This window comes from Narcine bancroftii, chromosome 4, assembly GCF_036971445.1.
Source record: "Narcine bancroftii isolate sNarBan1 chromosome 4, sNarBan1.hap1, whole genome shotgun sequence".
NCBI lineage: Eukaryota > Metazoa > Chordata > Chondrichthyes > Torpediniformes > Narcinidae > Narcine > Narcine bancroftii.
The window spans coordinates 115,485,686-115,503,509 of NC_091472.1; the positions used below are offsets into that span (position 1 = coordinate 115,485,686).

At 46.2% G+C, this 17,824-nt stretch overlaps 1 protein-coding gene across 1 annotated transcript in view; it reads left to right on the forward strand.

Moving 5' to 3' along the window:
• The window catches only part of mmp17a (matrix metallopeptidase 17a), a 72,120-nt gene that overhangs the window by 44,177 nt on the left and 10,119 nt on the right, over positions 1 to 17,824 (forward strand). The window contains exons 3-7 of the mRNA XM_069932501.1: positions 239 to 362; positions 2,946 to 3,229; positions 7,654 to 7,830; positions 15,855 to 15,957; positions 17,738 to 17,820. Of these exons, the coding sequence (XP_069788602.1) occupies positions 239 to 362; positions 2,946 to 3,229; positions 7,654 to 7,830; positions 15,855 to 15,957; positions 17,738 to 17,820 (771 nt within the window). The remainder of the gene's footprint in view (positions 1 to 238; positions 363 to 2,945; positions 3,230 to 7,653; positions 7,831 to 15,854; positions 15,958 to 17,737; positions 17,821 to 17,824) is intronic.

Sequence of the window (17,824 nt, forward strand, 5' to 3'; positions counted from 1 at the left end):
TCATTTGATTAAAAAAGGAATATAATGTTTTGGACACCACTATATGTTTATTAATCCTTCCCATCCTCTATTCCTGGATTCCGATGATGCCCTCCTCTTCCCCCAGCTCTACCACCTTCTCTTTCATTCTGGTGTGGGATGGAGGGGGAGGGGTGATGAGGGGAACTTGCTGCAAACAGGGTGTCCTCGCACTGCTTATTTGTGCCATCCTGTGCAACATGCCTTGTTTGAATTGTAGATGAGGCCACTCTGTCGCTCATGAAGACCCCTCGGTGTTCCCTGCCCGACATCACAGATATGGGCAGCATGAAGAGTCCTTCTCCCATCGGGACCAAATGGAACAAAAGAAATCTGTCCTGGAGGTAAATGTTAATCATGTGCCAGGGTTATGATGGTTATAGCCTGGCAAGGCAAGGCTTTTTATAGATAGTTGGTTCCACTACTTTAGGAACAAGGCTACTTTGTTAAAAAGGGGAGTGCTTGTTAGAATGATGAATAATTTTGCTCTTTGTTAATACTAATGCTGGTTGTCTTGGATTTGCTTCCATTGCTGCTTTCAATAACTGAAACTTCCTTTCCAAGTGATTTGGATGCAACTGTGAGAGGAATAGATTAGAGAATCTTTTGCCCAAAATAGGGGAATTGGTAACCAGCGGACATAGGTTCAAGGTGAGGTGGGAGAGATTTAACAGGAACCTGAGGGGTAACTTCTTTTACACAGAGGGTGGTGAGTGTATGGAATGGGCTGCCAGAGGAGGTAGATACTGTTGTAATGTATAGGAAACATTTGGACGGATATATGTATAGGAAGGGTTTAGAGATATGGGAATAACACAGGCAGGTGGGACTAGTATGGGTGGACATTTTGGTCCACGTGGGCAAGTTGGGCCAAAGGGCCTGTTTTCATGCTGTGGGACTCCATTACTCAATTATTTGATTCAATGGAAAGTTAAAAGGCAGACCAGAAATAAGTTGGAGCACATGAGAGTTCGTTATTGTCAGTCACAACCACAAAATGAAAGGGACAGGGAGTGATCATACATTCATCACGCTGCATCAGCCCCTCAACCTGCCCCCACCACCCCTCACTCTACCCACACTACCACCTCCCTGTCCCCCCGCCAATCCCTCATCCTGCCCACACCACCCCTGCCCGCACCACCTCCTCCCTACCCCCACCAACCCTCACCCTGCCTGCACCACCTTCTCCCTATCCCCACTAACCCCTCACCTTGCCCACACTACCTCCTTCCTAACCCCCAATCAACACTCACCCTGCCTGCACCACCTCTTCCCTACCCCCCACCACCACCTCCCTGCCTGCACCACCACTTCCCTGCCCATAGCACCTCCTCTCTGATCTCACTGCCACCTTACCCTACCTACACCACCTTCTCCCTACCATCCTATGATCCCCTTACTCTGCCCACATCACCTTCTCCCTGTCCCCCACCAACCCCTCATCCAATTGTCACCATCCCTCACACCACCCCCTAGCTGCTCCATCAATGAGTCACATCATGACCAATCCCACCATGATCCTTGACTGTTGTATCATCTGAGAATCCATCCACCTCAGTCACACTTGTATCCAGCAACCTCTCTGTAATCTCTCTTTGTAATCAACTCATCTGGAATTGTCTTCCCAACAAAGAGGGTGAACAGAATGTGGCCAGGGAGGGAGGAGTCTTTTCTGAGGCAGTGGGAGGTGTAGACGGAATTGATGGAACAGAGGGGTTTGTGATGGTCTGAGTTCACAACCCTCTGCACTTTCTTGCGGTGTTGGGCAGAGCTGTTCTTGGACTGTCATTGGGGCCTTTGATAAATGAATGTTCATCACCTCACTGTTCACAGCATGTGGTCACTGGGTGTCCTGACTAATGGTCCATGAGAATAGAATGACTTCCTCAGGGCACAGGTCCAACCAGCTACTGAGACAAATCTAAATACAAACATCAGCTTCTGTCACCAATGTCATTTGTTATCTCCACTCTGAGACGAGAGTGAGACAGAGCTTCCATCAACACAAACAACTGAATGATTGCCTCTTTTCCATATAACCATATACAGCACAGAACAGGCCAGTTTGGCCCTACTAGTCCATGCCGGAACAAATCCCCACCCTCCTAGTCCCACTGACCAGCACCTGGTCCATACCCCCTCCAATCCTCTCCCCTCCATGTAATTATCCAGTCTTTCCTTAAATGTAAATAACGTTCCTGCTTCAAGCACCTCCGCTGGAAGCTTATTCCACATCCCAACCACTCTTTGCGTGAAGAAATTTCCCCTCATGTTCTCCTTATAATTTTCCCCTTTCAATCTCAAACCATGGCCTCTGGTTTGAATATCCCCCACTCTTAATTGAATAAGTTGTTTAGAACATAGAAAGTTATAACACAGTACAGGCCCTTCACCCCACGATGTTGTACTGATGTACATAATCCTTCTCAACAACCTAAACCTTCCGTACCTCACACCCATAACTCTCTATTTTTCTTACATCCATGCTCATGTCCAGGTGTCTTTTAAATGTCCACCATCCCCAGCAATGCATTCCAAATATCCACTACTCTCTGTTTTTAAAAAAAAACTTACCACTGACATCTCCCCTAAATTTTCCTTCCCTTATCTTAGACAGATGTTCTCTGGTAATTGCAACTCTCAGCCCTGGAAAAAAGAGCAAGGTGTCCACCCAATCTATGCCTCTCATAATCTTGTAGACCTTTATTCATCCTTCTTTGCTCCAAAGAGAAAAATCCTAGCTTTGCTAACCTTGCCTCATAAGACACATTCTCCAATCCCGACAACATCTGGTGACTCTCCTCTACCTTCTCTCCAAAGCTTCCACATCCTTTCCTGTAATGAGGCAACCAGAATTGAACACAATATTCCAAGTGTGGTTTCCCCAGAATTCTGAGTTCACCGCTTGTGTTTACTTCCTGCAGGGTCCGAACATTTCCCAGGACCTCCCACATGGCTCCCGACACCATCCGCGCCCTCATGCATTATGCTTTGAAGGTGTGGAGTGATGTAGCACCGCTCAATTTCCACGAGGTGGCAGGGGACAATGCCGATATATTGGTGGATTTCTCCAAGGCCCAACACAATGACCGCTACCCCTTCGATGGGCCAGGAGGCGCAGTTGCCCATGCATTCTTCCCTGGTGATAACACGATGGCGGGGGACGTGCACTTCGACGATGATGAGACATGGTCATTTCGCTCCTCAGGTAAGGGGAAGCGGCCAGGCTGCGACACAGAGGGTGCAGAGAGTGGTGCTGAGTGACTGGGAGCGGCAGTACCGAGGAAAGGTCACACTGTGGGAGGGCAATACTCAGGAGGGGTTGCACTATGGGAGCGGCGGTACAGAAGTCACAGTCTGCAGTGCTGGGAAGATGAAGAAAGATGAATGATTTAAATGACTGAAATGGATTTGAATCAAAAGGAGGTTTTATGTGTAAGGTGCTGGACTACTCGTGCAGACTTCTTGTTCAGAAGTCCACTTCTTGTGAGTAAAACTTTGTTGTCTCCAACTAGGCAGTTCAAGCAATTAGCTGGCAGTCTGACAGGGTGGATGTACTCTACTGCAGAACGACTATCCTTGTTAACAGCTTGACATCAGTGACTCCACCACCAGTTCATCAGTGATTAGCTTGAGATCAGTTGTTGATGACATTTTGACAGCGTCTCAAAGGCCAGGGAGCCTCGGCTTTACCTTTGAGGCATTTGAGAGGCTTTGTCGGATGGCAAGGGAGCCAATACGTGAAGCATCCAAGAATTTCTGCTCATCGCTCTGCTATCTCATTGCCCAGATAAAGAATTCACATCTTCAGCTCTCAACATGTGAAACGTGGGACGGTGTGATCTGGGGAGGATCGAGTTAGCACGTCTTCAATCAACATGACAGTTCCCCTCTCCTGATGTGGACTATTGTTTTATACAATGGACTAGTTTGGGTTTTTTTTGTAAATATGCCAGATGCATCTTCCAAAAGACCTGGGTCCCACAGGGGTCATTCTCGGCCAGCAACTGCAAAGACCCGCTGTGGCCAGAAATTATCTCACATCACTGGAAAATGGGAATACAGTCTTGATACTTGCCTTTAACTATCATGGTTGGAAAATGGACAGAAGTAATGGCGGGGAGAGATGGCACCTTGGCCATTACAGTGACAATTAACCTGGTCAGCACAGATTTGTAATACTCAACTAGATACTCCGTCTGGATGGATGTTTTCCTCGGCTGTTATTGTCGTAAAATCGGGCGTAGAAGGCAATGAACTCCTCTGGGAGCAAAGCTTTACTGTCTGCTACTTCACTGGATTTGATTTTGTAGCAGGTTATAGCATTTCGGACCTGCCACAGCTGTCGGGTGTCCCTTGTTTCCATTTTCATCTGGAATCTCCACTTCGTCTGGAAGATAGATTTTCACAGGTTATACCTGCTCCTATTGTATTGGTCTGGATCTCCGGACTTAAATGTCTGTGATCTGGCTCTCAGCAGGTTCCAGATTTCAGTGTTCATCCAGGGCTTCTAGTTGGGGAAAGCCCTGAATGATTTGTTGAACCAAATCCAAGAACCAGAGGAAAATGGAGAAACAACAGTGGAGGAACAAACACTGCTGACATTGGAGAGGAACAGAACTACTGGAGGTGCTCGAGAGGGCAGAGTGCATCTGTCTACATTTCAGGCCAATGATGTGTGTCCTCCCAAGGACATTTCCTCTGTTCTTCTCTCCCTACCACCCCCCCCCCCACCCCACCCTTGCAGGTTGAGTGAAGGTTCACCGACCTTGCACGTTAGCTCCCGGTCCCTCTACATGCATGCTGTCTGACCCGCTGATGATGTCCAACATCATCCCTTTCATTACTGTATGCAGATAGGGAGAGTAAATTCAAACGGGACCTACTGAAGGGAACTGAGTCTTTCTCGAGGACAAATATTTGTGTGGCTGCAAGGTATCAGGGTTAACTGGAGAGCTATCTGAAGGGCTGGCAAATGGCTGATGCCTTCCTCCTGCACACTGAAAGTTGACAAATCCAGCTCTTATCAACACAACAATCTGCATTGAACTCCTGCAGGATGTAACAATGGTGCTCCTTCTCCCAGACCACAATAGTCCACCTTATCCACATCCTCATAGCATCAACCCCAGGCCCCCATCTCCATTTTATTCAAGCTATCATACATGTGCACTTTGAGGAACCATTCAGGGTATGCAGTAAGACAATGATTAGTTTCCAGGATACTGCTGTCAAGTGGCTCCCCAATATGTAAAAGAGCACAGCCTTTGTTTACACAGCTGAACCTTGTGATTTCAAAATCCTTCACTTCTCCAGGTAGTAGTTTGTTGGCTGATATTTTCTTTTGCTCAATTGAACATTTTAAAATGTTTGTTAATGGCTGAAAAGATTTTTAAACATTATAGAGTGTTTATATTTAATTCAGGGACAAAGGAGAAGGCCCAAGTGGAATCTATGTTTTTTTTCATCCATGGGAGACCTGAGCCTAGCAGCACACTGAACTGTGACTGGGTCATGGAATTTCCAGCAAATCCCCTATCGCCATCAACATTCAATATTTCAGGAGAAGGTTGGGTCATTTGAAAGGACTGTCCTCATCACCCAACTCCTCCACTTCAATGTGTTTTCAGGCGTATTTGCCCCTCCCCACTGAAGGCTCCTTTTGATCTGGTTCCACTCCCCTTCTAGCTATTACCTCCCAGTTGATGCCTCTCACTCTACATAGAAATTCACATTATCCCTTTGCAGTGTTAGAATGAAAAACTGATTTAGGATCCATTATTCCAGCAGTTATTCATATTTAACAATTTACAGATGAGATGGTTCTAATTTCGCAGAATATATTGACGTCAGAAGTAGATTGATGTGTTCACTCTGAGCTCAGCGCACCAGTCACCTGAACTTCAGTGGAACTCTGCACAGGCACCGCGTCTCTCTCATTAGAAGGCAATGTGAGTGCGATGATAAAAGACATTAAAAGCACATAAAACCTTTCTGTAACAATCTCAGGCAAAGGAAGCTATTTAAGCATTAATAGGGCCTCACTAGGGCCCTGTAACCATATTCCTGGGAGAGAGTTTCACTGAGGAATGCTAATTTCACCTGGCTTTTGCCTGTTATCTCTGCTCCAGTATAGCATCAGGAACTGATAGGAGAGTAGTAGAGGAGGGCTGACTGGAAATATATAACCAGCAGAGTACCTCCGACATCAGGAGGACTGCACTGTTCTAGGTTCTAATAGACAAAAAGGCTTTCAAAAATAATGTAAATGTTCGGATTAGAATGTTTGTAGATGAGACGAAAATTAGTGCAATGTGGATACCGACGTTGTCAAGGATATAGCAGACATAGTCCAGCTGTAAAGTTGGGCAGACTGGTGGCAGATGGAAATTAATCCAGACAGGTGTGAGATAATGCACTGAGGAGGTCAATTTCTGGCAGGATGTCTGGAGGAAATACTCATCATCTCATCTCCCTAACACATTGGGCGGCAGTGGCCAATTAACCCTCCCCCCCATCCCAACCACTGTTCCCTCTAAGCTGTGCATGTGGGCACATGCACACATGCTTTGCAACCAGCGCACAAAGGAAATGAATGTGCACACAAACGGAACAAAGTAGTTCAAAGTATAGAATAGAGTTTTATTAGCCTTGAGAGAGAGGCTGTGCCAAAATTATCTTGAAACAATGTCAAGTTTACATTTGCACATGCATTCAGTGCACACATACTTTTGTCACAGGAAAAAAATTTGCACAATATAAGATTCTTGCCCACACTGACTACTAAAATTAGAGGGAACATTGCCCCAGACTCACTTGTTTTGGGATATGGGAGGAAGCGGGGGTGCCCAGAGGAAAGCATAGGGTCACAGAGGGAATGTGCAGACCCACTCAAACAGCACCCAAGGTCAAGATTGAACTGGGCTCTCTGGCCCTGTGAAGTAGGGGCCCTACTCAAAACCCACTCCGCATTCAGTGGGCTGAAGGGTCTGTTTCTGTGTTGGATGATGCCAATCTTATTTTAATGGGCATTCAGATAAACAACCAGACACCTCTCTGGAATGCTATTACCGAGTTACACAAGATTAGAATAGGTCTGCAGCCTGCCAGTGATAGGTTAGTAAAAATTACTTCATTGTCATGTGTACCAAGATACAGTGAATAGTTTGGCATGTTATCCAGGCAAGGTCAAGAAGTCACCTCTTGGCAGCTGAATGAGAAGTCTGTAGATGCTGGAAAATTGGAGCAACACAGAGAATGCTGAAGGAATTCAGTACATCAAGCAACCTCCACGGAAGGCGAGAGACCGTCAACATTTCAGGCTGAAATCCCACTCTCCAACACTCTTTTGGATTTATTGTTAAAGCAAATGGTTATGATTAATCATGGCAATGGTCAAACTGGTTTCCTCGTGTTTCAACATAACAGTAAACGGGAGGGAGGGAAGGTGGTAAGTGCACAGTGACTTGGGGTGGGGGAGGGTTGCATGGCTTAGGATCCAGCAACCAAAAGTATGGCCTTAGTTGAGTGAAGGGAGACGGGGTTGTGCAAGATGTTGGAAGTGGAGGGCAAGGAGTGACAGTGGTTTCATCGGGAGGCTGAGAGTTAAATGATGGCTGTTCTTTCTTGCAGATTCCCGAGAGGTGGACCTGTTTGCAGTGGCCGTCCATGTATTCGGGCACGCCATTGGACTCCCTCATTCTTCATCCAACCAATCGATAATGAGGCCTTATTACCAGGGCCCTGTGGGCGACCCACTCCAGTATCAACTGCCTTACGATGACCAGCTGAAGATTTGGCAAATATATGGTCTGGAATTTATCCTGAACCTTTCTTTTGTTTTTTTGATTTAAAACTATTTAAAACAACCTCTCATTTAAGGAATCGACCTAATGCACAGTTTCAAGGAAACCATGTCTAGCCTGACATCAGCAGGCCAGAATTACTGTGGTCTTGTCGTAGAGTACTGGTTCTGATGGTGTGGGGAGGTCCAAGAGCCTGATAGCTGTTGGATTAAAAACTCTTCTTGAACCTAGAGATTCTAGTCTTAAGGCTTCTGTACCTTCTGCCCAAAGGAGGCAGCGAGAAGAGTGGCCAGGATGATGGGGGTCCTTTATGTTGTTGGCTGCCTTACTGAGATGGTACCTCCCATAGACAAAGAACATTACAGCACATGAATAGGCCCCTTCAGTCCCTCTAGTCTGTGACAAACCATTTTTCTAGCCTAGTTCCACTGACCTGCACCCAGTCCATAGCCCTCCATACCTCTCCCATCCATGCATATCTAAATTCTTCTCAAATGTTAAAATTGAGCCTGCATTCACTACTTCAGCTGGCAGCTCATTCCACACTCCCACCTCTATCTGTGTGAAGAAATTCCCCCTTATGTTCCCTCTAAACTTTACCCCTCTCACCTACCCTCAGTGGAAAAATCCTACCTATATTTACTCTGTCTGTCCCCTTCATAATTTAAAAAAAAACCTTTATCAAATCTCCCCTCATTCTCCTACGCTTCAGCGAATAAACTCCTAACCTGTTTAATCTTTCCCTGTAAATCTGTTCCTGAAGTCCAGGCAACATCCTATTAAATCTTTTCTGTACTCTTTCAATCTTATTGACATCTTTCCTATAGTTAGGTGACCAAAACTGAACACAATACTCCAAATTTGGCCTCACCAATGTCTTATACAACTTTCCCATAACATCCCAACTCCTACACTCAATACTTTGATTTATGAAAGACTGCCAAAAGCTCTCTTTACAACCCTATTCACCTGTGACACCACTTTCAGGGAATTATGTATCTGTATTCCCAGATCCCTCTGTCCTACCACACTCCTCACTACCCTACCATTAACCATTTGCCCTGCCAAAATGTAACACCTCACATTTGTCTGCATTAATTTCCATTTGCCATTTTTCCAGCTGGTCCAGATCCCTCTGCAAGCTTTTAAAACCTTCTTAGCTCTCCATAACACCTCCAATCTTAGTGTTATCTGCAAACTTACTGATCCAATTTACAACATTATCACCCAGATCATTGATATAGATGACAAACAACAATGGTCCCAGCATTGATCCCTGAGGGCACATCACTAGTCACAGGCCTCCAGTCTGAGAAGCAATCATCCACCGCCACTCTCTGGCTTCTCTTGTACAGCCATTGTCGAATCCAGTTAACTACTTCACCATGAATACCAAGCGAATGGACTTTCCTGACTATCCTCCCATATGGGAGTTGTCAAAGACTTTACTAGACAACATCCACAGCCTTTTCTTCATCAACTAGCCTGGTAACCTCCTCAAAAAATTCTAACAGGTTAGTTAATCATGACAAAGCCATGTTGACCATCCAGTCACTGGCTACCAAATACTTGTATATCTGATCTCTTAGAACACCTTCCAATAGTTCATCTACTGCTGACGTCAAGCACACCAGCCTATAATTTCCAGGGTTACAACAGAACAACATGAGCTACCCTCCAATCCTTCGGCACCTCACACATGGCTAAGGACATTTTAAATATTTCTGCCAGAGCCCCTGCAAATTTCTACACTAGCCTCCCTCAAGATCCAAGGAAATATCTTGTCAGGTCCTGGGGATTTATTCACCTTTATTTGTTTTAAGACAGTAAGAACCTCCTCCTCTTTAATCTGTTTCAGGTCCATGACCTCGCTGCTTATTTACCTTACTTCCCACAACTCTGTGCCCATTTCCTGAGTGAATACTGATGAAAGAAACCCATTTAAGATCTCCTCCATCTCTTTTACAAAGGAGACCAATTTTCAAGATTCAAGATTGAATTTATTGTCATATAATTAAAAAAATTGCTGTATTACATGAAATTGCTTTTTTCTGCTGTAAGGGAGACAGATTCTCCATTGGCAGAAATTGCCTGAAGAACCTCTTAAGGTCAGAGAAAGAGAAGAAAAAGATAGTTTCCCCCCCCCCCCCCCCAGAGTCACCGAGTGTCCATAAATTCACCTCCTGCACTTCCATAGCCACTCAGAGTCCAGTCCAAACCATCAGCAACCTGAGCTCCAGATCTTCTTTGGCTTGGCTTCGCGGACGAAGATTTATGGAGGGGGTAAAAAGTCCACGTCAGCTGCAGGCTCGTTTGTGGCTGACCAGTCCGATGCGGGACAGGCAGACACGATTGATCTGAACATCTGATACAATTACGAACCCTTCAGCACCCCCGGCATCCTCCCACATCCCAGTACCTGGTACCCCTTCAGTCATTTTCAAGCCAGTCTCCAGCACTCCGCAGCCTGCTGCGTCCCTTGTCAGCAGACTCTGGCTGCCACAGCCTCTATGGGTTCCTCACCTCGAGTCACCAGCTGCCTGTGTGGTTCCTTCGGCCACAGAACCCCTCTTTGGTCCGCCACTGTGGTCACCGTCCTCTGGGTCATCTCCTCTGCTTCTCCTCAGATGGGAATTGGTCTCCCCGCTTTCTGGTGCCCTGCGTCAGTCTCTGGTTCCCAGGAGACTGGAATCCCTTGAGGATGCTGCTGATCATGGGCGCCGCCATCTTGGCTCCAGATCCCGCAGCCACGGGATTTTAAATAAAATTACCATCAACTCCTTTATCAGGCCATTCAATGTCTGTATGGAGTTGTCAGCAGTCGGACCCCGCGGGAGTGCTATGTCTCCACCCCTCACCCCCACTCTCCATGGGTCTGCACCAGCGGCAGCACTGCTGTTACAGCAGCTTCAGCAGGCCCCGCTGCAATTTTGTTCCTTACTATCCTTTTGCCCTGAATATATCTGCAGAAACCCTTATGATTTTCCTTTATTTTGTCTGCCAAAGAACCTCGTGTCTCCTTTTAACCTTCCTGATTTCTTTCTGGAGGTTTTTCTGATATTTGTTATACTCTTCAAATACTTCATTCGCTTCATGCTGCCTATACCTGTTATACACCTCTCTCTCTGAACCGGATCCCCAATATCCCTCAAAAATAAAGGTTCCCTACACCTGTTAACTTTCCCTTTAATCCTGACAATAACATACAATCTCTGTACTCTCAAAATCTCACCTTTGAAGGTTCTCCACTTATAACATAACATAACAATTACAGCACGGAAACAGGCCATTAGGCCCTTCTAGTCCATTAGGCCACTCTAAGAGCAGCAGTTCCTCCTTACCTCCACCCTAAATCTACTCCCTGTACCTCAAAGGTTTGTCCTTTTGTTCTAGTCTCACCTCCTAGTGGGAAAAACCTCCCTGCTCTTACATTATCCATTCCTTTCATAATTTTAGAAGAATCTCTCTCATCCTTCTAAACTCCAGAGTACAGTTCTAGACGACTCAATCTCTCCTCACAGGCTAAACCTTTAATCTCTGGAATCAACCTGGTGAAACCCTCTGCATCACCTCCAAAGCAAGACGATCCTGTCTCCATTAAGGAGACCAGAATTGCTCCAAGTGCAGCCCCACCAGTACGCTGTACGCAGATTGTCCCTGCTCTTAACTTCAATCCTTTTAGCTGTGAAAGCTGTCATCCCATTTGCCGCCTTGATCACCTGTTATATCTGCAAACCAACCTTTTGCGATTCAGACCAAGACCAGAATTAGCATTCAATGTTGCAGAAGTTTGCAGGGACTCTACATGGCAGCAATGTGACTGAAGTTCCAAACGTGGGCCTTATCAAAGAATGGGGTGAAACACGAAAGATTGCGGTGATTGTACTAAAAACACAGAAATGCTGGAGGAACTCACCACATCTCGCAGAGTCTATAGGAGGTAAAGATTATATAAAAGATGCTTTGACCCTGAGCCCTTCTTTAAGGTTCAAGGGCTCAGGCCCAAAATGTTGGTTATATATCATTACCTCCTCTGGATATTGAGACCTACTGAGCTCCTCCAGCACTTTTGCGTTTTTACTACCAAAATGAGGGTCTCAGCTCCTGGAACCATCCCATTAAAGTGGTGACTAAGATACTGGAAGCATTTCAGCAATAAACCCAGAGCCGCAGACAAATCTTCCAGTGGTGGAGAGCTCTGGAGTAGAAATTCTGAACATCTGATACAATTATGAACCCCCGGCATCCACCCACATCCCAGTACCTGGTACCCCTTCAGCCATTTTCAAGCCAGTCTCCAGCAGTCCGCAGCCCGCTGCAAGTCCCTTGTCAGCAGACTCTGGCTGCCACAGCCTCTATGGGTTCCTCACCTCGAGTCACCAGCAGTCGCTGCCTGTGTGTTTCCTTCAGCCACAGAACCCCTCTTTGGTCCGCCACCGTGGAGCAGCTGATAATGGCTGCTGCGAATGATTATGAGCACCTACCTCATGGTCATTGAATATTCTCGGGTTCATCTATTTCAATGCAAAAAGTATTTTAGGAAAGGCTTAGAGTGTATATTGGCATGTGGAATTATGACCTTGTGGCCATTAGTGAAACTTGGGCAGGACTGGCAGCTCAATGTTCTGGGCTTCCGTTATTTCAGACACGATAAAACGGGGGTGGGGGGGGTGGGAAATAAAGGGGGAGGAGTGGCATTGCTTGTCAGGGAAAATATCACAGCTGTGCTCAGGCAGGACAGACCAGAGGGCTTGTCTACTGAGGCTGTATGGGGTGGAGTTGAGACACAGGAAAGGTATGAGCACACTCATGGGGTTGTGTGATAGACCGCCCAATGGTCAAGAGAATTGGGGGAAAAAATCTGTAGAGATAGCAGACAGCTGCAGGAAACACAAGGTTGTGAGTAGGGGATTTTAACTTTCCACCTATTGACTGGGACTCTTATACTGTAAAAGGGCTGGATGGCTTGGAGTTTATCAAATGAGTTCAGAAAAGTTTTCTATATCAATATATAGAGGTACCAACTAAAGAGAGTGCAATACTGGATCTCCTTTTCCAGAACAAGTCAGGACAGGTGACAGGAGTATGTGTAGGGGATCATTTTGGGTCCAGTAATCATAATGCCATTAGTTTCGAGTTAATAATGGAGAAGGGTAGGTCTGGGCCTCGGGTTGAGAAAGGCCAATTTTGAGGAAATAAGAAAGGATCTAGAATGTGTGGATTGGGACAAGTGGTTTTAGGGCAAAGAGTGTGGGGAATCTGTGGGATTCTCTGCCCGTAGAAGCAGTAGAAGTTGCCTCTTAAAGTGTATTTAAGGCACAGTTACATTTTTAAAGATGAAGGGAATTGAGGTTGTGGGGAACATACAGGTTGGGAGCTGAGTCCATGGCAGATCAGCCATGATCTTCCTGAATGGCGGAGCAGACTCGACGGGCCAAATAGCCATCTCCTGCTCCTGTTTCTGATGTTCCTATGCATCTTCCGTCTGCCTCTTGACACCATTCATCCCACAACTCTGATCTTCTTCTACACAGCTTGGGAACTGGCCAAGTACTTGAGCTCGAGGATTTATGAGTTCATTGGGCTGATCAATCACTGCGGGAATTTAATAAAAATCAATGTATCTGGAGGAATATGTTTGACTTCAAGCTAACTCTGGGTCAGCAGAAATAACCTTCACATCTGTCTAATAAGAATATATTATTGCAACCGCCCCGGATATTAAAACTTCAACTTAGAGCTGTCTATGTTGTTTAGTTTTTGTAGAAAGAAGTGTGATGAGATTGTCGTGTCTGGGAGTCTGACTCACAGACCCATCCCAGTGATTTTTAAAATTTAAATAAAAATTTTAAATGTAGACATGCAGCCCAGTAACAGGCACTTTCCGCCCACAAGTCTGTGTCGCCCAATTACACCCAATGATCTACAACCACCAGTACATTTTGAAGGGTGGGAGGAAACCAGAGCACCCAAAGGAAATCTACTCAGACACGGGTAGAAGGTCGAAACTCTATACAGACAGCACCAGATTTGAATATTGGTTGCTGGCGCTGTAATAGCATTGCGCTAACCACGCCTATCTCTAGGGAATACAACCAAAATATTGTAAAAGACTGGAGGGGAATGTTGTGACATTCCACTGCAGACGTCCATTGGAGATGCTGCCTCAAGAGACAGTCACCATCACCCTGGTCACAGCCTCTTCTCATTGCTATGTTCAGGCAGAAAGTGCAGAAGCATGAAGACCAGCATCTTTAAATTCAAGAACAATTTGGGCAGGTTGGGCTAATCTATCTTATCTATTCCTTTCATAATTTTATATCTTTCTATGTAATTCTCCCCCCCCACCCCCCGCCCCACCTTGTTGTTCTTAATTCCAGTGAGGTCCTTTACAATGTTGGCTGCCTTCTTGAGGCAGTGCCTCGCATCTGCAATAGATGGGAGGTTGGTTCCCATGATGGACTAGGCGAGGTTTGGCACATGATGTGGCCTCTGCATTCCTGGGCACTCGAGTTTTTAACCCAGCTGTTTATTCTGTCAAGGTGCTCTGACACACACCATCAAGTCTGTAGCAACTCGTAGACAAGCAGCCCCGTTTGCTCCTCTCGTTTCCCTGGAAATCCATTCTGCTTCCTATCTCTTCCTGGGCTCCAGATTAGCCCTACGCTCCAAATTTTAAAAAATTCTCCTTATGCCCTTCTCATTTCTTTAGTCCTTGTTCAGTGAAACATCTGCCAATGGGAATTGCTTTCCCACAATTCTCCAGTTTGAAGCTCTTGTCACATCCATCTTACCCTCTCTGTTCCAAGGAGAACATGCTGCCTAACCCTTGGGCTGATACCCCTTGAGGAGCTCCCTCTCCTCCCATCTGGCTCCTTCCCACCCTCCCAGAGATGTAGTCGGTGAATGGGATGTTGGGCAGAACCACAGTGCTGTATGATGGTGCCATGTATCCTCCCTCCCAGTAGACCCTGGGGCAACAAACTCTCCCAAGTGGGAACCAGTCCAGAGGCAGATATATGATCAGCCATTGTCACAACCCTGTGTGTCTCTGGATACTGTGTCAAACTGGAGAGCCATCCACTTCCCTCAATGGGTGCCAGGGTGGAGGCTTTGGCCAGCATTCCTCACTTGGAAACAGGATCATTGATCGCCTGTTCCATGTGGGATCTTGCTGTGCACACATTGAGCAACCTTATACCAGTTGCCGTGGAACCTACGGATTAGAAAGCCCATTGATCACTTAGAGAAGTTAGAGAATTGTGACTTAACTCTTAGGAAGTTGGTAGCACTGTTCCACAAACAGGCTTGGTGTTCTGGGTGTTGGAAATTATCTCCAGGTGTACGAAGAAAGGTATTCACTTCCATTGTGCCATGTTTATACAGCAGGATCCCACCGACATGCAAGTTCTCAAATCCCATGTGATGCCAATGGAATCTTGCTGTGTAAACATGGCACAAAGGGTGATAAGAAGGTAAATGGATTTTTTTTCCTTTGGTTGTCTGACATGTTTGTTCAGCAGACCACAGGACAATACCACAGACTTCTGTGAAGTTCTCCATTTGCAGCACAGTAATGAAATGGTGACTGGACAAGAAAGGCTATTGCTAATTTGATGTTCCCCTCATTAATTTAGAACTCAAGCACAATGAGGAAGATTGCTTGGATCTGAATAAAAACCACCCACATTTGTGTGGGATTGAATGATTATGCTTTTAGCCTAAGGGATTCAATTGGGTGAAACCACTCATATCAGCCAGTGACACCAAGAGAACAAAATTAAATCCTTTTAACAGACAGTTTGTCTGACCTCAATTTCAAATGCAATGCTTCATCATTCAATCAGTTTTGATTAAGATTCAGAGATCTTCCTTTCCTGTGTGTGAATGTACACCTGGTTATGGTCATGTGTGTGTGCATGTATATCTAGGTGTTGGGGTATGTATGGTGTTTATACGTATATACTTTTGTGTGTGTGTACATGATTGTGCATGTTTTTACTGTCCCTGTTTCTCTCTCCACCCCAGGGGTCAGGGAGCTTCTGTTTCCCACCAGCCAGCCCAAGTTGGAGAACTCATCAGCCCACCCAGTGCTCCCAGCTCCTTCACCGGCCAAGTACCCCACTCCCCAGTGAGTACCATGGTAGTGTGGGCAAGATCAACAGCCCACCAACGTGTACTCATCTCTACCCACCCAGGACAGAAAGGGGAACTAAGGTTTACATTGCAAGAGCTTGATTTGTTATTTGTAACCAATTATTGCCCTGTCTTGACTGGAAGGGAAGGGGTGGGGAGGTGGAGGGAGGAAGGGAAAGGGTGGGGATGTGCAGGGATGAAGGGTGGGGAGGTAGAGGTAGGAAGGGAAGGGGTGGGGAGGTGGAGGGAGGAAAGGAAGGGGTGAGGGAGGGTAAGTGAAAGGCAGATAGAGAGGGCAGGGATGGGAAAGAGATCAGGAAAAGCAGAGGATTAGGTATTTTAAAAAAGTGAGCAGATTAGCGCGGAGATGTTGATGTTGTCTGGTTAGAAACTCTCAAGATGGAAGTAAACAAGAAATCTTCTGATGCTGGGGTCTATTGCAAGACACAAACTTGCTGGAGAAACTCAACAGGTCACACAGCATCCATAGGAAGTAAAGGACCACTTATCTTTCAGGCCTGCCCCTGCGAAGACCAAATGTAAGGGGTTGTTCCTCCAATTTGTGAACAGCCCTAACCTGCAGTACCATGTTCTGTAGGCAGGGATTTTAGTGTGGGGATAGGAAGTGGAAATGAAGAGGCTGGCTACTGGGAGATCCTTGCTGTTATGGCAGTCAGAGTGAAAGTGCTCAACGAAACAATCCTACTTGCATTTACCGATTATCTGTCAGTCTGTGCTCCTTCGCCCCCTTCCCCAGCCAACTCTGTGATTCATCCCTCTGCTGTTCCTTCCTGTTCCTGATGAAGGGTCCCGCTGAAAACCACTATTGTCCATTGCCTTCCGTGGATGCTGTCTGACCCGTTGAGTTCCTCCATCACTGTGTATGTTGCTCTGGGTTTCCAGCATCTGCAGTCTCTCAGGTTTACCTCCATACAGCAGTTCAACCATCAGGATGATAGAACAAAGGCCCAATGTTTCCTGCTTCATGTCCAGCATTAATCCTTCCTCCCTGCCTCTGTAGACTTCACTTTGTGGTCTCCTGCCTTCCATCACCTGCCCCACACTCCTGCTTTTTGTCACCTATCCTGCCCTGGCTTCAGCTTGCTTGAGATTAAATTGACTTCTATATTAACCTGGTCCAGAAGCAGAGCCCCTCATGCTGAGGGTGAGAGGGTGGTCATTTTACTCCAGGGACTCTATCTGTACATTGTGTGTCAGGCAGTATCGAAGGCCAGTAATCTTCGTCCCAAGAGGCATCCACAATAGTTCTGTGTGGGATGATCCTTGACTTTCCAGCAACCCAGCCAACAGAAGTCTTCAAAGTTCCTCTGATCTTCCTCCTAGACTTTCCTTGGGGATGATTCTTCAGGTTGTTGGCATCTACTCCACCCTGCATGACCACCTGACTTTCTTTAATCGCTTTCCTCTTCCTGACACCTGCCGGTGAACTGGCTCTGCCTCCACATCTGTCCATCATCCTTCACCCATCCCTTGTTCGGTCTTATCCCTCTGGCCACCATCCAACCCCCTCCCACCCTGTCCTCATTACACTCCCATACCCTCTCCACTCTCAGTCCTGGCGAAGTGTTCTGGCCCAAAACATCAACCGTTCTTTCTCCCCCATGGATGTTGCTCAACCTGCTGAGTTCTCCGGCAGAGTATGGGTGTTTTGTCCAGTAATCCACTGGGCATTGAAATGAGAGAGGACACCAGTATGGAGCTGTGAACTCTGGCAGGCTTGATTAAGTGTGTGAAGCAGGAATCTCTTCTTTCAGACCAAGAGCCGATCTTCCTGACAGATGCAACACCAACTTTGATGCTGTGGCTCAAATCAGAGGAGAAGCTTTCTTCTTTAAAGGTAT